Genomic DNA, 26692 nt, shown 5'->3' on the forward strand with positions numbered 1-26692 from the left:
TGTCTATCGACAGCTGAATGCATAAAGAAAAGGGGTACACATACACCCCCCCCACTGGAATATCACTCAGCTCTAAAAAGAAGGAAGTGATGACATTTGTGTCAACATGGATAGACTTTGAGGCCATGACGCTAAGGGCGATAAGTTAAACAGAGAAAGACAAACACTGTATGGTCTCACGTGTGTAATCTTAAAAAAAAAAAAAAAGCCCACAAAACCGAACTTGTAGCTACAGAGAGAAGACCGAGGGGGAAGCGCCTTGCTGCCGATGTGCGGCACCCACTGGCTGAGGTTTCAGGCGCGCTCTTCTTTCCCTGGCTGGGTATTTGCGTTGCACCATGGCACCCAAGGGCAAAGTGGGCACAAGAGGGAAGCAGCAGGTATTTGAGGAGAACAAAGAGTCCCTGGCGTGTACCTGCGGATCCCACCGGGCGCCAACGCCATTTACTGTCATGGGACCTTGGTCGTCTTCTCATCTGCCTTGTTTTGGGCCCAGATGGCTCTGGGCTTCAGTCTGGCAGTTTATGGGGCTGGCTACCACTCTATGCGCTCGATGGCAAGGGCAGCCTGCTCTGAGGAGGGGGCCCTGCTGGAGGGGGGAATGGACCTCAGCATGGAGCAGGGCACGGCCGAGCACCTTAAGGATCTGATCCTACTGACAGCCACTCTGCAGATGCTCAGCGGCTTCTCTCTCTGCATCTGGCCCTCCTGGCTTCTGGCACCAGGCAGAGCCCTTTACCTCCTGTGGATCTGTAGGAGAAAATGTCCCAATAAAAATGTAGAAAGGAGAGACCCCGGCCAGGACGACTAAGCAAAGTCTAGCCAACTGCCCCAACCACCCCTCCTCCATGCATCTGCTTCTGTAAACTTGTTTCCGCATCTACTACCTTGCCTGATGTCACTCGGGTCCAACTAGCCATGCTTGGATCCGGAAGACGTAGCCCACAAAAGCCTTGTGAAACCCTTCCTCCGGGCTCAGACTCTGGAGAGCGAGCTCCTCTGAGCCCGCCGGCGTCATAAACCTGAGTTCTCCAACTCTCCGAGTGCTCGCTTGGTTTCTCACTGGGTGAAAGAGCTGATCCACTGCAGCCACAGAGCTGCTGGAGCTGGTACACCACAGCCACGGGGCTGTCACCAGAGCTGATACGCTGCAGCGCAGGGCTGCTGGGTAGCTACCATAACATTTCAAGGTACTGGGCCCTGGGTGCACAGCAGACCGTGGCAGCCCAGCACCAGAGTACGACAAAAAAAGGCAGCGCCGACAGGAGAGGTAGCAGATGAAGTGGTTATAGCCACCGACATCGTGGCCACAGGTTTTTGGGCCCCGGTGGCTCTGTCAAGCTGCATAGCCCCTGTGCCAGGAGCTATGAAAGCCTAGTCCAGGGGCCAAAAGCAGTCTAAGGCATAAAACTGTTGAATAATTGGCTTACGATGTAGCTTAAAAAAAAAAAAAAAGAAAAGAAGAAAAGAAAGAAAAAAAGACTGAGGGGAAATGAGAAATGGCAAAGGTGGTTAAAAGGTACAAACCTCCCATTATAAGTAAACTACGTTCTGGGGGTAAGATACAGCCTGATGACTATAGTTAAAACGCTGTATAGTATATACGAACGATGCCAAGAGAGTAGACCTTCAAAGTTCTTATCACAAGGAAAAAAAGTTTTAACTATTGTGGTGATGGACAGTAACTAGACTTGCTGCTGTCATCATGTCACAATACACATATGTATCAAATCATTATGTTGTACACTTAAAACTAATACAAGGTTACGTATTGTTATATATCTCAATAATAAAAGAAGAATAAAATGCACATTCTAGGGGAAACACACAAGAAACCAGCAGTCCAAGGCCACAGGCATCGCCCCGGTGGTATAAGGTTGCACACAGCTGCCTTCAAAGGCCAGGGTCATCATTTCTGCATAAATACATCAGGCAAGAAGGGGATACTTGCTGATGCCTGCTCTGGGCACAGGGAGGAAAAGTTAACAAGGAGGAAGGGGGAACCAGAGCATTCCCAGCCTGAGCCCTCGGAGTAAGGGACACTTCATTTCAATCAAAATGCACTAAACTCTCAGCCCTTCAAGGGCAAGGATTAGGTCTTTCTAGTTTGTGAACCCCCAGCGTGGACAGAGGGTCTGCTACAAGGACGCCCTTAATGTTTGATTATCGGTGAAAGAGTGAAGGACCCAACGGATAAGCCTCTGTGTGATTTTAGAACAGAATTAGAAACCATGTCCTGTCCTGAATGATTGAACTCGAGTTATTGGTGCACGTAGGCTTCTTACTGCTTCTCCTCTGTGAAGGGATTGTCAGTTTTGAAACCCTTGCTCAACTTAAAGACTCTCAGCCACCGTATCTACAAAGCTGAACATCAGCACATTTAGCATATTCCAGAGAGGTGTTCTCTGGAATACCCTTGCTCAACTTAAAGACTCTTAGCCACCGTATCTACAAAGCTGAACATCAGCACATCAGCATATTCCAGAGAGGTGTTCTCTATAAACAAAGAAGTCATCTCTGTTCTTGGCATGTGGAAAAAGGGAGATGGAAAACGCAGAAGAGATGCTGAAAAAAAGGTGACTGTCGACAGAGACCAGGCAAAGTGCCACTGGACTGCAGCGCTGGGTGGGGGACTGGGACAAAGGGGGATTTAGGAGGTGGGGAGGGCAAGGCTGGTGGAGTGAAGGGGCTGGACTGGTGCCGCCTGGCCCGCAGAGCAAGGGGGGCAGAACTGGGCATCAAGTCCCGGTGTCCTGCCCTGCTCTGCTGTCCGGAGGTTGTAGCCGGGGGTGCTCAGGGCCCAGAACCTTGTCAGGATTGAGGCTTGGGCCTCAAGGCGTCCCTCAAGCCAGCGAGTAACTGAGTTAAGTCTCTCTCTCAAGAAGCAGGTCACTCTGTGCCTCCAGACTGGCGATGAACTTGGGAAAATTAACAATTCCACCGACAGTGTGCGGTGTGAACACAGTGAGAGGGCATGGGAAATAGCGGCAAAAAACAACACAAATGCTGGGGAGTGCAGTTGAGGGGCGGGTGTTTTCCACTGCCCACTTTAAACTCAAGAGAGACTGGGTATGATGTCTAACGCAAAGCCTGCGTGGGCAGGTGGACACAGTCAGAGGAAGGAAAGGACGCACAAGTCCATGGCCAACAATAACCTTCTGGGTCAAGACAATGGGGCCTGGATGTGTGCAGAGAGGTAACCTCCTAGGGCTTTATATTTTCCAAAGGTTAAATAAACTGTGGGTGACTGTGAAGGGCTGTCCAGGCTGGAGGTGTCTCTAGGTTCCATTTTATTTACTCATTTGGCCCCGACTGTGGCATGTGGAAGTTCCCAGGCCAGGGACAAAACCCGTGCCACAGCAGTGACAGCACCAGATCCTTAACCCACTAGGCCAACAGGGAACTCCCACAGGTTCCATTTTATTCATTTTTTTTTAACTGTCAAACTGTGGTCTGCTTTATTTTTAACTCCTTTTTTTAAAAGCAAGTGACTAACATTTTCATTCAGTCTGTGTTTCCCCCTTTTTAGAATTAAATTTAGAAGTTGGTTTTTTTTTGTTTGTTTTTGTCTTTTTGCCATTTCTTGGGCTGCTCCTGCGGCATATGGAGGTTCCTAGGCTAGGGGTCCAATCGGAGCTGTAGCCACTGGTCTACGCCAGGGCCACAGCAACTCGGGATCCGAGCCACGTCTGCAACCTACACCACAGCTCTACGGCAACACCAGATCCTTAACCCACTGAGCAAGACCAGGGATAGAGGTGCAACCTCATGGTTCCTAGTCGGATTCGTTAACCACTGCGCCACGACGGGAACTCCCCTAGAAGTTGTTTTAACCAGAGCTAATATTACAATTTGTGACTATAACAAGGCAAAACTTAAATCTTGAGACAGAATGCTTTAAAAGATTTTTTTGTACATATCATAGATACTATTTTAATCATAACCAATGCTACACAGAATTGCAAAGGGGTAAAACATATCTTCAGAAGATACATCAACTGATACAGGTGATTCACTTGGAATGTTCTCGGTCATGTGTTTGAACAAGTACTTGTTTTTAAAGCATTTGGTTCAACTTTAAAGCGGATGCTTTACTTTTTCAGAGTCACTTCCTGTTCTGATTAGTGTTCACTTGCAAGTGTACACACAAAACATTTAGCTTACTACAATTGGGCTAATTGGTGCTCAGATTTAGTTTTTCCACATCCGTTTCCTCAATGATTAAGATGAAATTGAGTACTTCATAACTGGAGAGGGTCCATGGACCCTCTCCTCAAATGTTGAATATTTCACTATCGACATCTCTACCTTGGAAACCAAATCAAAAGGCACAGATCAATCAACTACATCATAAGAAATTCAGATCAACTGCCAAGCAATTAGTGGGAACATCTGGTTATTTTGATATCATAATGACAAAATCAGTTAACTCTGATATGACCCAATTGGAATCACAAATAAGCACACAAGACTGATTCAAGGTAACTCATAGATATCATAGACTCATATATATATATATATGAGATTGTTTTAAGTTGTTGGTCTCTTAGTTGCAGGTGCATCTCCAGTGTCCTGCATTTGTACCCTCCTCTTCTCACCATTTCTGATTTTGGTGGCATGTTTGTGTGTGCATGATTTCCTACCTTTAGTGTATACATGCCTTTCTGGTGAGCCTTGTCATTTGCAGTATTTTTGTTTCTGGTTGTGCCCTTTTCTATTCTGCCTAGAGAAGTTCCTTCAGTATTTGTTGTAAAGCTGGTTTAGTGCTGCCAAATTTTCTTAGCTTTTGCTTATCTGTGAAGCTTTTGATTTCTTCTTCAAATCTGAATGAGAGCCTTGCTGGGTAAAGTAATCTTGGTTGGAGGTTTTTTCCTTTCATCACGTTAAGTATGTCATGCCACTCCCTTCTGGCCTGCAGAGTTTCTGCCGAAAAATCTGCTGATAACCTTATCGGGGTTCCTTTGTATGTTATTTGTTTCTTTTCCCTAGCTGCTTTCAACATTTTCTCTGTCTTTAATTTTGGTCAGTTTGATTAATATGTGTCTCGGGGTATTCCTCCTTGGGTTTAGTTTATATGGTACTCATTGTGCTTCCTGGATTTGAGTGAGTGGTTCCTTTCTCATGTGAGGGAAGTTTTCAGCTATTATCTCTTTGAATATTTCTTCTGTCCCTTTCTCCCTCTTCTCCTTCTGGCATCCCCGTAATAGGGATGTTGGTGCATTTAATGTTGTCCTAGAGTTCTCTGAGACTCTCTTCATTTCTTTTCAATCTTTTTCTTTTCTCTTTTCTGTTCTGCATCAGCGATTTCCACTAGTCTGTCCTCCACCTCACTTATTCATTTTTCTGCTTCCTCTGTTCTGCTGTTGGTTGCTTCTAATGACTTTTTTATTTCAGTTGTTATATTTTGCATCTCTGCTTAAGTTTTAAATCTTGTAATTCTTTGCTCATTGTTTGCTGTAAATTATCAGTCTTTGCCTCCAGTTTATTTCCAATGTCTGCATCATCTTTAGCATCATCAGTCTAGAATCTTTTTCCTGGAGACTAATAATCTCCAGATCACTTAGCTGTTTTTCTAGTTTTTTTCCTTGCTCCCTTATCTGAGTTAATAGTTCTCTGCCTTTTCATTTTTATAGGTTTTTGGTGTGGTCTCCTTTTTACAGACAATAGAGTTGTAGCCTCTCTTACTTCTGAAGTCTGAAGGTGGTACAGGGGCTTGCTGTAGGCTTCCTGACGGGAGGGACTGGTGCCTGCCCACTGGGTGGGGCTGATTCCTATCCCTCCGGTGGGATTCCTATCCCTCGACTTTTTCTTTTCCTAAAGAGAGTTCAAGGGAATAGGAAAACAGATCCTTGGAAGGTGGGGTGGCCTATAAACAACAGAAAGTCTCCTTCAAAGGCTTCCTAATCAATCAGTCCCTCTTCTTACTATTCCAGGTAACTCAACCAATGCAAATCTGTTCATATCCTTAACGGCTTTCCACAGAGGCCACACCTACCACTGCTATCAGGGTGCAAACATTAAACATTCCCAAGTTGGCTTTCTTGAAAACATTTACCTGCTTCACCGTAAAGCCTATAAATAGTCTCTTCACAAAATCTTTCTAATTTTAAAGTAAACATACCATAAATGTTAAAAGAATGTTACTAGATCAAAAAAGGTTCTATTGCTGCTAACAGGTAATATGCTGTGGTTTCATTAATACTAAAATATACTTCACTAATTCTCAGGAATCAAAGTATTAATTGAAAAACCATCATTTATTTAAGTACTTTATCTTTGGTATTAGTTTCCAAAGGCCTAATTTAAAAAATCTATCTTTTGTATGGATGGCTCTTGGAAATAATTTCATAATTTGCAACGAATACAAAACAGATACATGTATCAGAATATAAAATTTGGGAACTGGAACACAGAAGAGATTAGTACAAGGATCCAGGAAAAGAATATAAAACGTCTGCAGTTTTTCACCACTCTGTGAGAACACTCCATTAAAGGAAGCTAATAAATATATAAATATATCAGTTCACCCGCTACAATTTTTAGTCTCCTGATAGTTTTCTCACAAGAGCAACCATTAGAAGTAGTGACAAGTTTTATTCTATTTCCTACATGATGTGCCTGAATGTGGACTCTACCAACATTTAGTACTTTCTTCAAAAGAGAAGTTTGGTGTCCTTGAAATCCATTCAGAATAGGGAGGAGTTACTTTAAGAAAGGATAAGCTAAAATTATCGATACTTCATCATACTTCAGAGAGGTCTAGAGAAAAGCCAACAGATTTTTAAAATTTTTTTTTCTTCAAGAAAAATCAACTACTGATAAGTTATAATCCTACCTAACTGCAGATTCAGGTCTCATTGCCAATTTAAGAACACAATACAAATCATAAAAGGCATATACATAAAGAATGCAAACAAAACCCGCACAGCAATGCAAACAATACCATTGCTTGTAATGAATATGACCTTCAGGAGTAAATGAACCCCCTCCCTCTCTCCCGCTCTCAGTACCAATGGAAATGCCACACGGGCTGAGCAATCCACCCCCCACACCCTCTCCCATCCCTGGGGGCCATGTGTCTTTTGAGAATTTTACAATCCTCCCAAGTGGGGAGATCCCAACCCCAAAAGAAGGGGACATGCCTTATTGCTAAATTAACTTTCAGTCTCAGGAGGAAAAGTTACCCTATTATTCTGTTCTTGAAACCGTTCTACTCAGCTGTCCCCAAACTCTCTGCAGTATCAGGAAAATGATGAGTCACAGGAAGAAATGGCAGTATGCTAAAATAATAAAAGAGAATAGGGGTGGCTGGGTGTGACCACGTCTTGAGTGAGCATGGCAATGTCAGGCCACTGGAGTCACCCTTGTGTTGTGTCTTAATGGAGTCACAGGTTTGCGGGCACCAGTACTTGGAGATACAAAGCTGAGCCTTGGATTTACCTGCACAGGACAGGATATGAAGCAGGAGATGGATGGGCCCCAGGCTGAGCAACGTAATCTGTTCCCTGTGGACAGATAACCTCAAGATAAAGCTTATGTTTTCTTCTAGGAGTTTGATGGTGTCCTGTCGTATATTTAAGTCTTTCAGCCATTTGGAGTTTATTTTTGTGCATGGTGTGAGGGTGTGTTCTAGTTTCATTGCTTTGCATGCTGCTGTCCAGGTTTCCCAGCAATGCTTGCTGAATAGACTTTCCTTTTCCCATTTTATGTTCTTGCCTCCCTTGTCAAAGATTAATTGACCATAGGTGTCAGGGTTTATTTCCGGATTCTCTATTCTGTTCCATTGGTCTGTATGTCTGTTTTGATACCAGTACCACACTGTTTTGATGACTGTGGCTTTGTAGTATTTCTTGAAGTCTGGGAGAGTTATGCCTCCTGCTCGGTTTTTGTTTCTCAGGATTGCTTTGGCAATTCTGGGTCTTTTGTGGTTCCATATAAATGTTTGGATTGTTTGTTCTAGTTCTGTGAAAAATGTCATGGGTAATTTGATAGGGATTGCATTGAATCTGTAGATTGCTTTGGGTAGTATGGCCAGAAAACATAGGCAAAACACTCTCTGACATCAACATCATGAATATTTTCTCAGGGCAGTCTCCCAAAGCAATAGAAATTAGAGCAAAAATAAACCCATGGGACCTCATCAAACTGAAAAGCTTTTGCACAGCAAAGGAAACCAAAAAGAAAACAAAAAGACAACTTACAGAATGGGAGAAAATAGTTTCAAATGATGCAACTGACAAGGGCTTAATCTCTAGAATATATAAGCAACTTATACAACTCAACAGCAAAAAAACCAATCAATCAATGGAAAAATGGGCAAAAGACCTGAAGAGACATTTCTCCAAAGAAGATATACAGATGGCCAACAAACACATGAAAAAACGCTCAACATCACTGATTATAAGAGAAATGCAAATCAAAACTACCATGAGATACCACCTCACACCAGTCAGAATGGCCATCATTAATAAATCGACAAATAACAAGTGCTGGAGGGGCTGTGGAGAAAAGGGAACCCTCCTGCACTGCTGGTGGGAATGTAAACTGGTACAGCCACTATGGAGAACAGTTTGGAGATACCTTAGAAATCTATACATAGAACTTCCATATGACCCTGCAATCCCACTCTTGGGCATCTATCCGGACAAAGCTCTACTTAAAAGAGACACATGCACCCGCATGTTCATTGCAGCACTATTCACAATAGCCAGGACGTGGAAACAACCCAAATGTCCATCGACAGATGACTGGATTCGGAAGAAGTGGTATATATACACAATGGAATACTACTCAGCCATAAAAAAGGGTGACATCATGCCATTTGCAGCAACATGGATGGAACTAGAGAATCTCATGCTGAGTGAAATGAGCCAGAAAGACAAAGACAAATACCATATGATATCACTTATAACTGGAATCTAATATCCAGCACAAATGAACATCTCCTCAGAAAAGAAAATCATGGACTTGGAGAAGAGACTTGTGGTTGCCTGATGGGAGGGGGAGGGAGTGGGAGGGATCGGGAGCTTGGGCTTATCAGACACAACCTAAAATAGATTTACAAGGAGATCCTGCTGAATAGCATTGAGAACTATGTCTAGATACTCATGTCGCAACAGAAGAAAGGGTGGGGGAAAAAACTGTAACTGCAATGTATACATCTAAGGATGACCTGACCCCCTTGCTGTACAGTGGGAAAAAAAAAAAAAAAAAAAAAAGATAAAGCTTATGGAAGGAGCAAGGAGGAGCTGTGTCCCGCATGGACAAAAGATAGAGACCACTTATTGCTCAGTCTTGAGGTCAAGGAGACTTCCACAACTACACACGTGCAGAAGGTTTCTCAGGGGCCAGAGAAGGGCGGAGCACCAGACCACAGTACTGACTGTCAACTTCCCCGAGACCCTGGCAGTAGAATCCATCCTGGCCTAAAAGATAATTGCACACATAGGGGAGGGCCCTGAGTCAGGCCAGAGGTGGGCTCAAGGCCTGATGGAGCAAGATGATTGGCCAGAGGATGCCTGGAAGGACTGCCCCATGCAAGCAATGTAACCTACCTCCAAAGCACGGGTACTCTCTTGCTCTTTCTCTGTCTCTCTCTCAATAAACACTGATTTGTCTCAATATTCTCAGTTTCTTTGCTGAATTCTTTCTCCAAAGGTACAAATACTGAGCATTTACATCAAGTGGTTTGAGTTCAGTGTTTCACCCCACAGCCACCCGAGAGCAGAAAGAGGAGGGACCCTTCCCAGGGCACTTTTGGAAACTATGGATAGTTTCTATATGGATGTTCCAGGTATATAACTATAAATACCTAGAACATCGACAGCACTGCCTGTCCAAGAAGAGTCTGATGTTTTTGTAGAAAAAACAAACAGGATTCAAATTTGTTTGCTGCTCTTTTAAAAAAAAAGTCTACTGGATACAGTCATGCTCATAGCAACACTGTTCACAAGAGCCCTGAAATGGAAACAACCCAAATGTCCATCAGCAGGTGACTGGATAAACAAAATACATACCATACAATGGATTATTCAGCCTTAAAAAGGAAGGAATTCTGACACACGCTACACATGGATGGAACCTTGAAGATACTATGCTCAGTGAAATAAGCCAGACACAAAAAGACAAATATTGAGTGATTTCACCTATATGAGGTCCCTAGAACGGTCCAATTTGTGGTCAGAAAATAGAATGGTGGTTGCCAGGGGCTGGGTAGGGAGAACGGGGAGTAATTGTTTGATGGGGACAGAGTTTCAGTCTTGGGATGATGGCAGGCCTCTGGAGACGGGATGGTGGGCAGGTTACAGAGCAGTGTGCACGTCCTTCAGGCTGCCACGCTGGTCCACTTAAAAATCACTGAAGTGGTCCATAGTATGCAATGCATATTTTTGCAATAAAAATACAGGAAAAAAGTCTACTGGGATTTAAGTAGTATAACTAATTCTTTGTTTTGGGTCTGCTGGGGAATTCATATTAATTTATAAAAGACAGGAAAAAATCTTTAGAGAAGAATCTGTCCATGGGCCATCTTCACCTCAGGATAGGGGAGACTTGAAAGGTAAACTCAGTTTAGTAGCTCTTTCAGATTCTTTGGGAGCAAACAGGTAAGTAGCCAGCACTTATTCTGGGGACAGACAGTGAAACCAAGCAGGGCCCCGTGGGCGCCTGGGCACCCAAGCCTCTCTGTGTCTCCCATTTCTTGTTTTTAGGGAATAAACTTCAGCCTCCATGGCCTTCCCTGTTCCAAAGCTTCAAACAGTCGCTAATCAGGGAAGGGAGGGGATGCAGAGACCAGAGAGGGGCCATCCAGAGACAACAGTGCAGCTTTGGGGCAGGGTCCTGGTCCCTCCTCAAGGAATGCAGATAACACTATCTTTGAGTTCTTCCACAGAACTAACCCCTGGCCCCCAACAAATGGAGGAAGATGTGAATGAAGCCTTCTTTATTCTGGAAAGAAGACCCCCAGACCACTGAGCACCAGCTTTGAAAACAATGCAAGCTTGCGGCCCTATTTTTCACTCCCAAAAGTGAAAACCACCTCCCAATCTCTCCTAAGGGGGGCACAGTCTTTGAGGCATTAGCCTGCTGTGACCCTCCTTTGCCTGGCAAAGCAATAGATATTTTTTCCTCCTTCGCCCAAAACTCTGTCTCCACATTTCTATTTGGCATCGGCGAGCAGAGGCTGAGTTCTGGCAGCATCAGCACCTGGGAGTTGGAGGGAGGAGAACGAAAGGAAGATGCTGTTCTCCTTCTAAATGGTCCTCCCACACCCGTCGGGACCTCGGGCCTCAGGGATGTCCTGGCTGGGAGGCGGTGGGGGAGAGAGAGAGGCAGATGATCGGCAGGTAACTCTCACCATCCTCGTGCTTCCAAAAGGGTTTTTGTTTTGTTTTGCTTTGTTTTGTTTTAAAGCTCCAGACCAGAGAGGGGCAGTCAAGATACCACCAAATATCTTATTTTGGGGGGCTGCATCCATGGCATGCCAAAGTTCCCAAGCCAGGGATGGAACCAGAGCCAGGGCAGTGATGACACTGGATCCTTAACTCACGGAGCCGCCTGGGAACTCCCAGGAAACATGACTTTTTAAAAAATTGGTAGATGAGTCCACAGACGTTCATTTTATTATCTGATTTATTACCTATGTACTGCCCATGTTCTTTAGTAGAAAATATTTTACAAACTTATTCCAACTGCCTCTTTTCATATTTTAGTTTTCTCCTGATTTCCAGTTACCTCTTTTTGTATCTTAGGTTTCTCATGATTAATTGCTAAATGATACTACTATATTTTGGTTTTAAAAATTCCCTGAGTTCCCTGCTGGCTCAGTGGGTTAAGAGTCTGGCACTGGAGTTCCCGTCGTGGTGCAGTGGTTAACGAATCCGACTAGGAACCATGAGGTTGCGGGTTCGGTCCCTGCCCTTGCTCAGTGGGTTAAGGATCCGGCGTTGCCGTGAGCTGTGGTGTAGGTTGCAGATGCGGCTCGGATCCCGCGTTGCTGTGGCTCTGGCGTAGGCCGGTGGCTACAGCTCCGATTCAACCCCTAGCCTGGGAACCTCCATATGCCGCGGGAGCGGCCCAAGAAATAGCAACAACAACAACAAAAAGACAAAAAGACAAAAAAAAAAAAAAAAAAAAAAGAGTCTGGCACTGTCACTGAAGTGGCTTGGGTCACTGCTGTGGTGAAGGTTCCACCCCTGGCCTGAGAACTTCTGCATAGTGTGGATGCGGCCAAAAAAAAAATTCCCTCTCAATTCCATGATAAATTATTAAATCATTAAATATTCACTTGCTTTATGTAATGTTGGAAGGGGAAAAATGCTTAAAGATATACCATTTGCTGGTCTTAAATGCAATGCTTTAAAGATTAAAAAAAGGAAGTCACCAAAATCTAACTTTTTTTTATCTATTAACTCACCTGGGCACTAATAAAAAAAAAAAAAACACCTTTTGTAAAAAACAAACAAATAAAGATACAAAAGTAGAGATGCTGGCACAGAACTTTTTCTGTCTCCATCACTCAGCTTCAACAATCGCCGACTCCTGGCCAGTCTGGCTTTATCTGTACACCAGCACGCTTCCTGCCTCCTCTCAGACTGTTTTGAGCCAAATCCCAGACTTTATACCATCTTAACCATAAATACTTCAGCAGTGTCTCTAGAAGAAAGGGATTGCTTTTAAAACATATCTTTGATGTCACTATCACACCTCGCATTTTAAAAATTCCTTAACAGAACTGAATGTACCTCTGGTTTATTTTTAACGATTGTTTTGACTAGCTTGGCTCACTGGTCCCATGAGTTCAGGGAAGCAGAAGAATACAATGTAGTTGGCACTGGCTTCGAAGTGAGTTAGACACAGAATGTGAACCCCCTTCTGCCATAAATGGCTATGTGATCCTGGGTAGTCACCTAACCCTGAGTCTTACACATGTGGAAAACAGGAATAGTAATTCCACTTAAGCTTTTTTTCTTTTCTTTTTCAGGCTGCACCTGTGGCCTATGGAAGTTCCTGGACTCAGAGCTGCAGGTGCAGCCTACATCACGCTCACAGCTATGCGGAATCCAAGCCCCATTCTCAACCTATGCTGGAGCTTGTGGCAACGCTGGATCCTTAGCCCACTGAGTGAGGCCAGGGATGGAACTTGCGTCCTCACAGAGCCTAGGTTGGGTTCTTAACACTCTGAGCCACAATGGGAACTCCCACCTATCCTAAAGATTGTTTTAACATAATTAAACGAGAAAAAATACACACCCATCAGTAGATAGTCAATAAATGGCAACTATTATATTAACAGCAAACTCATCTACCCTTATTAGTGAAAAACTTCCCGCTGGAAACCCCTTATTAATCTTTGCTTTAGAAAAAGAAATCCCTTTTGGAGCACTAGGATGGTGAGAGTTACCTGTTGATCATCTGTCCCAGGGGCTGGCAAACGCTGTAGAGGACAGGGCAGTAAGTATTTTAGGCTCTGCAGGCCAGACGGCCTCTACTGAAACGCCTGACTGCAGAAACAAATGGATGGATGTGCCTACATTCCAACAGAACTTTATATACTGACACTAAAATCTCCGTTTCGTGTAATTTTTTTTTTTTTTAGGGCCACACCCATAGGATGTGGAGGTTCCCAGGCTAGGGCCTGAATTAAAGCTGCGGCTGCCGGCCTACACCACAGCCACAGCAATGTGGGATCTGAGCTCAAGGCAACATCTGATCCTTAACCCACTGAGCGAGGCCAGGGATCAAACCTGCGTCCTCACGGGTACTAGTCAGATTCGTTTCCGCTGAGCTACGATGGGAACGCCATGCATTTCATGTAATTTTTAATATGTCACCAAATACTATTTTTGTGGTTTCCCCTCACCACCACCACCATTTAAAACTAGAAAAAAACCACTGTTAGCTTGAGGGCGGGATTCGGCTCACGGGCCCCTGTTTAATAACCAAGTGACCCCACCTCACCAGCTGCAGCAGACACAAAATCTGGGTAAGTGGTCTGCCCTTGCTTAAGATGAAGAGATGGGCTTACAGGAGGCATCCAGGCACAAGCAGTCGTCTGTGGGCAGCAACACTAAGGCCCTTGCAGGCCTAGAAGGAAGCCACACTTTGAGAAGCACCGAGGAAAAGACTCACGGAAACCAAAGCATATCCGCTTCTGATGAACCAGCCCTGCTCGAGCATTCCACGGGGGTCAGCCCTCTCACGCCCCCGTTCTCCCCTCTCCCCTCAAAACATACACTGATTATGATACACAAAGAGTTCCGCAGTCCATAATTTGAATTGATAGCAGAAGTTGAATTTATAACACTGTTGCTGGGGCCAGAATGTAGAATTATACCCATGGATACACATGATAATAAAATAACTGTATGTAAATGCATCACGTCCCATCTCTACTGTAAAACAATGTGGAAGGGATGATTTGACTTGGAGACCATCACCACGTATATAATGAGTGAAATAACACGGGGATTCTGCTGGATCTCGGCAAGGGCACAGCTGCATTGCAACTAATAATCAGGCAATCCCCCCGCCCCGACACACAGACACATACACGCACAACTGGTCATTTCAACTCTTGGTTCCAATGACTTCTTTGTATGCATTAATAATATGACAATGAAAAAATAACCTCATAGACCAGCTATACATTATTATGCATTTTTCTAGTTATTTCCCCAACAGGTTTTAATTTGAAAAAAAAGTTTTCTACTCTACAATTTTGCTGGAAATAAAAAAAAAAAAAAATCACAAAAATCAATCACAACTGCTTTAGCACCAAGAGCGCTACTCCTATGAACTCTGCTCCTATGTGAACACTGAAGTGCAAACCTTGTATTTGCTTAAAATCAAAGCAATGGAGTAACAGATATCACTAAAAAGAGTTTATACCTTTTGCCCCCATTCCTTCAAAGGGATAAAGTGATGGAAACGGACATTTCCCCATCTGATAAAACACCACTCGACACGACAGAAACATGAAGAAGATGCAACATTAAGAAGGCAAAACATCATGCTTACTTTCTCTAAATGCTTTACAGTAGCCGAGGAAAGACAACAGAAAAAACAGGGCACCCAGGAGGTCTGCGCGGCCGACAACACCAGCAACCTTAAACAAGGGAAAGAAAAAAAGATTATGTAAAAGACCTGTCAACAACAACAACAAAACCCCCACAAAACTTTATCAGACGTGGCCATCTATTAAAATAACCCATCTAACCATGCAGCGCCCCTGTGGTCTAATCTGACAATTGATTTTTCTTTTCACTCCTGGTCCGGGACTTGGGTTACCCGCTTCCCAGGGCAGACTGGGCTGGTTCGAACCCCCAACGACGGCTCTTCCGTGGGCTGGAAGCAGCCAGCAATGCGCACGCGCAGTGACAGCCCAGCGCTTGGCATGCTGCGCACCCCCAGCCCCAGAGACCTCTGCTCGGGATCAGGTCCCCAAGGTGGATCTTCAACTGGAAAATGTTCTCAGCTCAAAGGGCACGATATTTAAAAAAGAAAATTTGATTGGAAACACGAAGGGAAGGTAGGAAGTTAAGTGTTACAGGGCATCAGGAATAAGACACAGGAGTAATGGTTCAAGGCCGCCTCTGCCATCCCGTCCTCCCTGCAGACCGAATCCAATGAAGTGGGTTAACCTGGAAAGCAGCTCGCTTCAAAAGTGACTGACGCGTAAGATGAAAACAGAGCAGTTTCCATTATTTCTCCCCCACCATTTCCTACACCTGACGACTGTCCTTCCCTTGCCTTTGTAAAATCTGCGCGTGTGTGCTTTCAAGCCCATTACTCTCTTCATCGTTCTCCGCACGTTTCGTGGCAACGAGAGACACAGAATTCCATTCACAGTCTTGCTCTAGTTTATGCAGCTTTCTTCACTAACCAGCACCTGGATTTGACATTCATCAAAGCTTTCACTCGTTCTCCAGGTCTGGGAATGTCCTCTTTTCTCAAAGTGAGAAACACGGTAAGTCAGACACAGACACAGACGATCCCGCACACGGTGCTAGGAGAGTACACAACGAATATGCAAATTACTGTGTTTACATACGATTCCCAGGTGTGTGTACAAGCAATAGCTAAAAGCAATGCCTTTTAGGAGCAGTTTCCCAAGACGCTGGTGCGATGTGATGGGCCGAGGCGCTGATCCATTCTGATGGGGAGCTCCTGATGGAGGAGCACGCGGCAGCCCGCGGTGTCACGCAATCGCGAGCAAGACTGACAGCGAAGACCAACCTGTGACTGCCAAGCACGTGACAAAACCTCAGGGGAAGCAAGCTCGCGACAGAGGTTTAACAGATCTGGGACAAGTGTGCTGGTGTGCCGGAGGGTTAAACCGTGCAATTACTTCACAAAGGCAGTGAATTCGTAATGAGACTTCTGAATCCTCTGGCCTGGAACTCAGTCACGCAGAGACACAGTGCAACTGGGGATGCAGTGCGAGCCGACACAGAGCCGGCACACAGTGGGTGCTGCCTCACTGTCCGTTCCCCCGTGAAGGTGCTTTAGACAGCCGTGGACAAAGGACATAGCAGCTCCGGGGGAAGCAGGTGTGGACTCCTCGGTGAGTGACGGAGGGAGCAGCTGGTCCTGTGGGCCTCCTATCAGGACCAGGGACGGATGGGAACTGCATCTTCCAGCCGCAGCTTCCTCCAGGCCTGAGGACCGCCCAGAATTCCAAACCCTCTCAGATGACAAATAAGTGAAGCCAACTCAGACAAGTGTATTCAGACGGGGCCTTTAGAACAAGGACTGGGGCTGGGGATTGCGAAGGGTCAGAGAACAAGGTTTCTTGAACTGTGAAGGGGAAGGAGCTGGTCTGGATAAATACCAGGGACTGGGGCCGAAAAGGCCAGCCTGAACCACTTGTTATCTGGGTGGTTAAGGGACATTTAAAGATTCCCACTGAATTATAAAATATTGTAAATCAGCCATATCTCGTTTTTAAAAAAGGCTAAAATAAACTTCAAACAGCACAAACTTATTTTAAAACATTCTGCCTTTGGCTAACTGAAGACTCACAATTCTGAAGCAACATGCATTACACCGTCTGACATAGGGGAAAAAGCAAATTTTAAAAAGTCTGGCCAGTGCTTTACAGTAAAAAGTGTTTCGTCCTTCAGTGAATTTTTCGGTGTAGTAATTATAGAGAGATTTTGTTAAAAAATTTCTTAAAGCCATTAAGGAGGCACTCGGTTTAACTGTTTGGGGCATGGGTATCGAAAGATTTTATTTTTCTTTTCTGATATTCGAATAATATGCACTTTCAGGCAGTGATTTATGAAGGTTTGTTTTTTTTTTTTCTTACAAATAACCTGAAGCCCTCCTATCAGCGTTTTCTGCAGAAGCCACTGCAACTCCCCGAATCCATAAGGCAGGAGGTGGTTTCTCCGCCAGGAACGATTTGCACTGGGTCTTTGGAAAGAACGAGGGGCTGTTTCCCCACCTGACTCCTTCGCTATTAAACTCCGGGTTCCCAGGGCAGTAGGAATGCTAAGGGGACGTATGCTTCCATCCATGGCACCTGAATTCAAGCAACTTGAAATCTTCACCAATGCTTCAAGGACAAGGAAAAGCTCCAGCAGCACTGCTGTCCTTGGGGCCCCCCCTTGGCCTCCATCCAGGTCTCTAAACAGACTGGGGGCAAGGAGATGCCCCCCTCCTTGACCTCCCTCCTCTGGTGACTGGTGGGTCAGAGGCTGTACTACCCAGCCCACACCCAGAGCCCACGTCCAGAGCCCAGGGCTGCTTCCTCAGAACTGGTCTGGGATGCTCTGAGAACTCGCTTCCACGGTTCCCTTCGGTAGCCTGTTTTTCACTCATTGTCAAAGCCGGGTTACACGTGGAGTGGGAAGTAACAGTGGGGTAGAGAGCGGATGAAACTGAATACTATTTGCCCAAACGATGACAGGTGAACACAGGACTGATCTGGCTCAGGAATGCTAATTTTTAATGACCCCTTTTGCTCACAGTTTGAGTTTCAATAGCTTTCGTGGAAAGGAGGGGTGGGGGAGATGAAGACATTTTTCAGATGCCCCTTCTCTCCCAGAGCAAGACTTCTCTTGGCTTCTTAAATAACTCAAATGCAGAGTTCAGGGCCAACATATTCCCAGGTTGCACTTATGTGGGACACGTGCGCATGTCTGCACACGTCCAGTTACACTTGGTGGCCTTTCAAACTTTTCTACAAACTACCTTTTCAATTTTTTTTTTTTTTTTGTCTTTTTGCCTTTTCTAGGGCCACTCCTGTGGCATATGGAGGTTCCCAGGTGAGGGGCCTAATCGGAGCTGTAGCCGCTGGCCTACACCAGAGCCACAGCAACGCCAGATCGGAGACGCATCTGCAACCTACACCACAGCTCATGGCAACGCCAGATCGTTAACCCACTGAGCAAGGCCAGGGATCGAACCTGCAACCTCATGGTTCCTAGTCGGATTCATTAACCACTGCGCCACGACGGGAACTCCGGAAACAAATTCTAATTTGACCACAGCTGTCTAATTTGATCTGTCTGTGTGTCCCTGTATCTATTGGTATACATCACGACAGCTCCCAATCCCTTAAGTCCTCTGACTTTGCCAAAGTAAAAAATTATGAGAATTTTTTTAAAAAGCTTTAACGTAATATTAGAAAAAGGCTGTAAGAACAATCTTGTAATCCTTAATACCAAGGAACAGCTAGTTTAGTAAAATTAATAAAATCAGATGCTTCAGGCAGGAATTCCACCCAATATTTTGAAACTTACTTCAAGATGCTTCACACAATTGGTCAATATGCAGGTGTTTAAATACATACGAAGTGCAGAAGTCCAGTGAGGAGAAGAAACAAAGCCCACATGGTAGTTTGTACTGGTACCGCCCGCTCTCGGAATGAATAACTAAAAGTCAAGTCTCCTATCTCAGCAAACATGCACTTACATTTTCAAAGGCAGCAGGGTGGGCTGTTTCCTGAAAACCCCATAGGTATATGATAAAATCCCAACACAGTTTGCACCAAATAGACTCAGCAGCTGCTCAAGAGACTAAAAGCAGGAGCTGAGAAGGCCTGAGAGGGAAGGTGGGGAGAATTTGGGAGCAAAATTCACAGCAAGATGGGGGACCCACTTACCAGGTCACCTTGAAGCATGACCAGAGCTTCAGTTCTCTCCCGCCATCCTCTGGCCCCGTGACTAACTGGGGTACGTCCCTAACTTGCCCTCCCAGGCTGCTTCTCCTTCTGAAAAGTGGAAATTGCTAGGCTGCCCCATCTGATCCCACAGGGTTTGGGGGGCCATCACATTCAGCGGGAGAATGGGTGTGGGAAATTCGAAAGCTCTCAGCGAGCACAGGAAAAGCACATCAGACCCTTCCCAGAAGGAAGCTTCTCTCCGCCTCTGGCTTTTAGACCCCAAAGCCCGGCAAGATGCAACCGCCACACCTGCCCCGGGTGGTCACGGGAGGAAACAGAACGTGTCACCAGAGATCAGAGCCTGCGGGCTTTACAAAGTCTTGGCCCACAAGGGTCCCTGTGTTTGTCCTAAGAGAGACCGGCTGGCCCTACAAATCACGGCTGCAGGTGTCCCGCAGCTACACGGGGACCCAAGAGAAGCATGTCCTAGGGAAGGAGCCGGCACGCGGATGCCGCCCATCCTCACCCCCAGCGCAGAGCAGGTGGGCAGACGATACTTACACACTCGGTGTGCACTGGGTGCACGGCGAACAGCAGGGCGGCCAGCAGGGACGACCTGGGGGCCAGGTTGAGCCGCCGGCCCTTGCTGGTGAAGTGCAGGCCCCCGAAGAGCACGGAGAAGACGTCCACCAGCAGGACGGAGATGCCGCCGTGCAGCAGGATGTTGACCGCGTGGAAGCTGGCCGGGTGGAAGCCTCCCGACAGGTAGTAGTTCACCCTGCAGTGAAGGGAGCGTGTTCACACCAGGGGCGCGTGTGAGAAAATGCCACCCGTCTGCGGGGAGAGGCTGGCGCGTGAAACTGTGAAAGGGAGAAGACAAGGTGTGCAGCTTCCATACACACGGTGGCAAGAGGGGCAACGCCATCCAGCTGGGAAGAAAAGGTAAGAACCTAACTAGCTGCAGAGGGGAAAGTGGACGATGAGGGCATCGCAGGGAAGCGGGACAGAAAACACTCAGAGAGGAAAAGCCAAAGGAAAGCCAGACCATTTCTTAAGTGAGAAAAAAGCACGACCATGTCCCAAGAGGATGTAACACACCGCCCATCACCCAGGCTTGTCCCCCGGACCTGGATTTAAGAGTCGCCCATCACCGAGGCTCATCCGCCTGGACCTGGATTTAAGACAGTCACGTGACTTGCTTATCCCCCCCCACCTGAGCCCCTAAACACTCCTTGACAGTCGGTTCCCGGGCCTCGCGAACAGAGAAACACTTCCTCATTGTCAGGGAGTCTTCCTTCTGCTGCCCTCCAATCACTAGTGGTTCCAGTTCACCACTTCCGCTTCCTTGAAAGATCTAGACACAGGTATCTGTGCCTTCGAGAAACAGCTACGCAGGGGGACTTTTGTGAGATGAATAAATAAATCCATTTGCTGCAAACAGCTCTCTGAGTGATGGGGGATGGGGAGGCTGTTTTTCGCTTCATTTGGGTTTTGCATATGGACGTGGCCACTGGAGGAGGATTTAGATCTTGTTTTAATAGTGAAAAGAATTCACAATTTCATCAGATGCCACAGGTTGACTTGATATTATTTCCTCAGTATTAACACCCAAAGAACTGTGCAAAATGCAGGCCACGTCACCAAGGCCTCCTCGCGCGGGGCCAGGCTAATCCCCGAGTGGCTCCACTGCTGGCATCTGTGCTACCAGAGCAGCATGGCCTGGAAGCGATGTTTTTAAGCACCTTCTCTCCACCCTCCTGCCACCTAAGAGCCGGGATCAGTGCGTACTTCTCAGAGAGCACTTAGCGAGCGGCCTATACGTCCCTGACACAGGGAACCTGGTCACGCATAACCTGGTCCAATGTCAAGACCAGCCTTGGGTGTCCTCCGCCCCCCGACGGCTGTCCATCCTGTCACGCCTCACCTGAAGGTCAGCACGGTGAGCGGCCGGTAGGACTTGTGGCTGGTGTTGCTGCTCAGCCGGCTGCCCCAGAAGTCATGACGCCACAGGTCCCCGAGGGGCGTTTCTGCTCGGAGGTCCTGCAGGAACACGCCAGACAGAGGGGTCGGACTCCTCCCTCACCCAAGGGGCGAGCCCTCGCCAAGGCTGCTCTTAAAAATTTCTCGAGAGTTCCCGTTGTGGCGCAGGGAAATGAATCTATTATCCATGAGGATGCAGGTTTGATCCCTGGCCTCGATCAGTGGGTTAAGGAGCTGGTGTTGCCATGAGCCGTGGTGTAGGTGGCAGATTCAGCTCGGATCCCGTGTGGCTGGGGTGTAAGCCAGCAGCTACAGCTCCAATTGGACCCCTAGCCTGGGAACCTCCATAGGTCACGGGTGCAGCCCTTAAAAGAAAGCGAGAGAGATAGACAGACAAATAAATAAATAAATAAAACTCTTCGTGCCTTTCTTCCCCATCTCTCCTGGCAGTCCTGTGCCCCGCCACCATCATCACTCTCCCGGGACACAGCCCTCTGCGTGTTCTCCAGTGACTGCTCCAAAGTGCAAGTAGGGTCACCGCACCCACTGTGACAGCCCCCACCCTCCCAGGACAAAGCCGGTGTTCGGATGGGGTCACTAGTCTGGGGTACTGTGCCCCCTGCCCCAGCTACAGGCTCATCTTGCACTGCCCACACAGCTCCTGCTGCCACCCACCCCAAGGCTGTGCAGGCCAGGTTCCCCTCCATCTGCAGCCCGAGCCCCCCAAGGGCACCCTCAGCCCTCCGCAGCTCACGTGACTGCTATCTGCCTGCCCCACTGGACTGGGGTTCCTCAAGGCCTGGGCCTCCCAGGGTTAGCTGGGAGTACACAGAAGGTGCTCAATCCATGCAGAACAAATGAACAGACCACACAGCTAAGCAAGATCTCCATTACCCCCTGTCATACCCAATACATAAGGTAATTTACCAAAAATATCCTGGTTAAAACATAAGAGCGAGTAGGCATATACATTTTAAAGTTTCCCATTTTTTCTTTTTCTTCTCTCTCCCCCTCTTTCTCTCTCTCTCTCTCTTTTTTTTTTTAAGGGCTGCTCACACAGCATATGGAAGTTCTCAGGCTTGGGGGTGAATCAGAGCTGCAGCTGCCGGCCTACACCACAGCCACACCAGATCTGAGCCGTGTCTGTGACCGACACCACAGCTCATGGCAATGCCGGATCCCCGACCCAGTGAGCGAGGCCAGGGATCCAACCCACACTCTTGAGATCTTGCTTAGCTATGTGTTCTGTTCATTTGTTCATGGATACTAGTCAGGATTGCTAATGGTGAGCCACAAGAGGAACTCCAAAATATTATTAAACATTTTAAAACAATACCTTTCTTATAAGGTAATTTGATGTGGTGCTCTACTACACATACTTAGCAATGAATCTTCTTTAAAAACATTTAAATATGAAGCGAGATTACTAAAACTGTGTTCAACAAGAAGAAAGGCAGAGAAGGCACCTGGAGTAAAAGCATCAAAACTGAATATTAATTTCCTCTTTACAGCATAATTAAACAGGAATATTTTAGGATCTAGAAATTATGATGTGATAAGCACTGCATAGTGTAGCAGTCAAGGTTCTTCACCACAGTAACCAAAACAACTCTGATTACCTGAAGCAAAGAAAAAATAAGAGGGCCTCAAGGAGAGGGCAAAGCTTAATGACTCCTGGGGGAGGGGGGGGCAGGGGCTGGAAAACTGGCTTTGGGGCTTTGCAGCCAGAAGGGCACCCATAAATCAGACCACTGGGCATCTTACTGAGGCTGCCCGGGTGCCTGCAGAGCCCTCCTCTCTGTGACCAGCTCCTGACTCCAACAGGTGGGTATAAAATGACAGGAACGCCTTTGCCTGGGTTTGCATCCAAACGGGATAGTCTTTGCAGCTTGTAACCACTTGAAGGTGGAGAATTTCCCCAGTGGAAGAAGTGCGTCCAATCTCGGCCAGTCCAAGAGCGCGACCCGTGTCCAGGGCACGCAGGGGATTTCAGGAGCATCTGCTACTTAGGTGCCTGATGACTCAAAGGGAAAAGCCTGGGACGGGTGACAGAGGCAAGCTGGTCACCTGATACCCACTTTGAGGGTGAATTTCACTTCCAGTGGGTATCCGCTTCAGAGGCCTGGAGCGTACCAACCCCTCTTCTAAAAGTCGGTTTGGTACTGCCTGAAGGTTGTGTGACCCACCCGCTAACTTAGGTCACACCGTTACCGCCTTGGAAGCTCATGTCCTCTTGCACGGACCCAGAAGCACCTGCTGGTTGTGAAGGATTTGGCAGAGGATCTTCCCTCCATTTGAGCAGAAGATGAACACTAGCGAAGCTCTAAATATTTCATTAGGTGTCGCCTATACACAGCAGGGCGTGCCACACGAAGAAAGATCAGTTTTTCCTCCTAATGATTTACGAAAAAGATGTGTTGTGCCTGAAATTCCTGCTAACTCCACTGTCTCAGAGAAAATCATCATCTCAATGAAAAAAAGGCAACTCAACACTCCAAGGAAGCATCTGGAAAACAGTCTTTAACAGCAATAAAATCCCGTAACAGCCTGTTTCACATTACCGTAGGCACGATGCCAAGGAACAGAAGAGGGCCTTTCATTAACCAGGAAAGGGAAAAAAAGAGGGCTAGCAAATTAACAAAAGGGCGCAGTGTGATGCTCTGGAAAACACTGCCAAGACAACACGCAGCAGAGCCGCACAATGGCTTCGTCTGCCTTTCCCGCACAGAAGAAAAGAGAATTACAACCTCACGCCAGCACATCTCACGTGTGACAGTTCGTGTTGCTCCTGCCTCGCTCACCGAAGTTCTCCAGCGTGGGCTCGTCGTGAACACTTTCTAGATCCTCTACTTTATAACAGTGGAAGAATCTAGAAACTCGCAACCAGCGGAATTTAAAAAAATAAATAAATATACTTGGAAACTCTCAACCAGTGGAATTTAAGAAAATAAATATATTTAGAAACTCTCAACCAGTGGAATTTAAAAAAATAAGTAAATAAAGGCACAGCCTCCCATCTGGTTAGAAAAGCAAAGCTGTAGCTCTTCAGCCTCCAATGGGACATAGCTGCTTAGAGCTGCAAACTTATTTTTCTTTTAAGCAGGTTTAAAAAAGAACTGGAGGAGTTCCTGCCGTGGTTCAGTGGTTAATGAATCTGTCTAGGAACCATGAGGCTACGGGTTTGATCCCTGGCCTTGCTCAGTGGGTTAAGGATCTGACGTTGCTGCGGCTGTGGTGTAGGCCGGAAGCTGCAGCTCCGATTCGACCCCTAGCCTGGGAGCCTCCATATGCTGCGGGAGCGGCCCAAGAAATGGAAAAAAGACAAAAAAGAAAAAAAAAAAAAAAAAAAAAAGAACTGGAACAGAAACACCTGCAGTAACTGCAGGGTGGACTTGAGGAAAATTACACATGAAGAACTTGAATTCAAAATGAAGATGAACGAGGCTGGAGTCTGTGCCATCCAAACAGAAAATCATTTACAGTATGTTGCCAATAAAATATCTGCAAAGCAATCAACTCTTTAGCCCTCCCCACCCTATATATGTTTGTTACATAAGGAATTTTTCTGAAAACTTTTTTGGCTGTGCCCTCGGCCTGCAGAAGTTCCCAGGCCAGGGGTCGAACCCATGCCACAACAGCGACGATGCTAGATCCTTAACTCGCTGAGCCCCCAGGGAAATCCTCAACACTTTCAATATGAAAATGACCTTTTCCTCATTTGGAAGAAATCCCTAACTTCAAAATTTTAAGAGCATTTAAGGACAGCGTCAAAGAGTTGCTTCAACTGCATCTACTAGGGAGAGATTAGCAAATTCCATCAAGATTCCTTCACCCATGAAGGCGCAGAGAACATGTGCTGAGCAGCGAGCTTGTCAGAGGCTCTACCCTCTGCTGTTCCCACTCTTCCTCCTCTGGGCTCTCCCTGCCTCCAAGTTCCCCGTGCTGCTCTTCTTTAGCTCGCTGAAACCTGTTTCTCCTTTCCTATCTCAGTCAGCGAGTGAATGATGAGAGTGTCCTTTTTCCCTACACCTGCTGGTGAGCAAAACCAGCTAGGATTTTGCAAAGTCAGCAAACCCGAGTCTCCAACCATGAAACGAGCAGGAACTGCAGTTTCCCTGAGCTGTAGGCTCCTGGTCTTCGGGCAGCTGGCAGCAGGCCGTCCCGATGCTGTACCAGAGAAGGACAAAGAAGGAGGCAGCTCTCTGTCTGCTGAGGACGCACCTTCCAGCGGGAGACAAGACTCGTCCATCACTGTGGCAAATGCATGGGGATTTTTGGTTGTTTTTTTGGTGGCAGTGGGGGCGTGGGGGTGGGAGCGGGGACCATTCTAGCCTAAAGTTCTGGAAATGTGTCACAAAACCTGAAATAGTCTGCAAGGCCCTGTAATACCCTGGCCTTGTCATCTTGGAAGAACGTCTCTCTGATACCATTGTGTGTGGACTGGGGCCTCCTGCTTGAGGTTAGGCAGGGCTTGAAGCCCCTGCTGCCAGGGATAAAAGGGGCCCTAAATCAAGGAGATGCCATCTGAAAGCGATGGGAAATCTAGAGCACGATGGGAGCCCAGGTTCAGTAGAGAATAACCTGACACAGAAGCAGATTAGAGGAGACATACGCAAGTGGTTAACGCCCGTTTATCAAAGAGAAGTTAAGATACCTTATTGTTAACAATCGCTTCAGAGTCGTCGAAGACAAAGTCGCCATCGTAGCTGCGTGCGAAACACAGGAGGGAAGCGAAGCCCACGACTAGCTTAGCCCAGAAAGGAGGGAGGACAGCAGATGGAATGATGTGGTCCAGATCAGCATCCCACTCGGCCATCCTGAAAACCGCGGGCAGCCAGCCTCTTGCTCCAGCATTATGCTGCCTAGAAACCTGCAAGGAAACGGACCCGGCATGAATGCTCAGCAACGCGTGCACTGTCAGCAGTGTTCATTTTATTTTGCTTTTTTAGGGCCGCATATGGAAGTTCCCGGGCTAGGGGGTCGCATCAGAGCTACAGCTGCCGGCCCACACCACAGCCACAGCCACACCAGATTCGAGCCGCATCTGCGATCTACACCACAGCTCACGGCAATGCCGGATCCTTAACCCACTAAGCGAGGCCGGGGATCGAACCTGTATCCCCATGAATGCTCATCGGATTCATGTCGGCTGCGCCACACCAGGAATTCAGTCAGGAGTGTTTATACAGTGGACATGTTTACTTCAAGTGAATGAGAGCCAGACAGTCATTTATTGGTTTATGCTGCAAGTTTATAAGATACAATCATTAAAAGCTTGCAAAGTGATTTCCAGTGGGCAGAAAAGTCACTCACACAGAGATTCTCCTGGGCCCAGTGCAACCTACCAAATCAGAAGTCCTTGGGTTTCTGATACTGGATTACCCTTGAGAGAAACAGATTTAAGGGGATTCTATATTTACCGACTCCACAAGGCAAATAATTTTCATAGTCCTCGCACCAGTTTACAAAGTTCAAAAAAAAAAAAAACTATTTTGCTTCATCCAATCAAGAAAAATTGGTCAATATTCATTGTTGGGGCTTAGCACATGGTGTGCGCATGCGTGCATGATGCAGCGTCCTGATTCTGAAAGCGCTTACTGTTTA

The 26692-nt window shown here is 46.6% G+C and overlaps 1 protein-coding gene, 1 long non-coding RNA gene and 1 pseudogene across 12 annotated transcripts in view; 1 reads left to right on the forward strand and 2 right to left on the reverse strand.

Moving 5' to 3' along the window:
- Window positions 1-26692, reverse strand: part of TMTC4 (transmembrane O-mannosyltransferase targeting cadherins 4) — an 81167-nt gene that overhangs the window by 49093 nt on the left and 5382 nt on the right. For 7 of the 11 annotated variants that reach the window (XR_014818837.1, XR_014818838.1, XR_014818840.1 and 4 more), the window contains 4 exon segments: window positions 25743-25958; window positions 21033-21148; window positions 19670-19886; window positions 15019-15106 (listed from right to left, as the gene is read on the reverse strand). Coding sequence is in view for 5 of the 11 variants with exons in the window: in XM_084981111.1 (XP_084837237.1) it covers window positions 15019-15106; window positions 19670-19886; window positions 21033-21148; window positions 25743-25904 (583 nt within the window). In the remaining 6 variants the exon portion in view is untranslated. 11 annotated transcript variants of the gene reach the window in all.
- Window positions 339-1292, forward strand: LOC102164050 (transmembrane protein 208-like; annotated as a pseudogene).
- LOC146398704 (uncharacterized) lies at window positions 5271-13677 on the reverse strand. Its single transcript, XR_014819858.1, has 2 exons — window positions 12149-13677; window positions 5271-11844 (listed from the first exon to the last, which is right to left on the reverse strand). It is a non-coding gene; the product is annotated as an uncharacterized LOC146398704 (long non-coding RNA).

This window comes from Sus scrofa, chromosome 11 (assembly GCF_054392235.1).
Source record: "Sus scrofa isolate SSC_HxYL_T2T_F1_AM1 chromosome 11, Sscrofa_HxYL_maternal_Yorkshire_Landrace_v2.0, whole genome shotgun sequence".
Classification (NCBI taxonomy): domain Eukaryota; kingdom Metazoa; phylum Chordata; class Mammalia; order Artiodactyla; family Suidae; genus Sus; species Sus scrofa.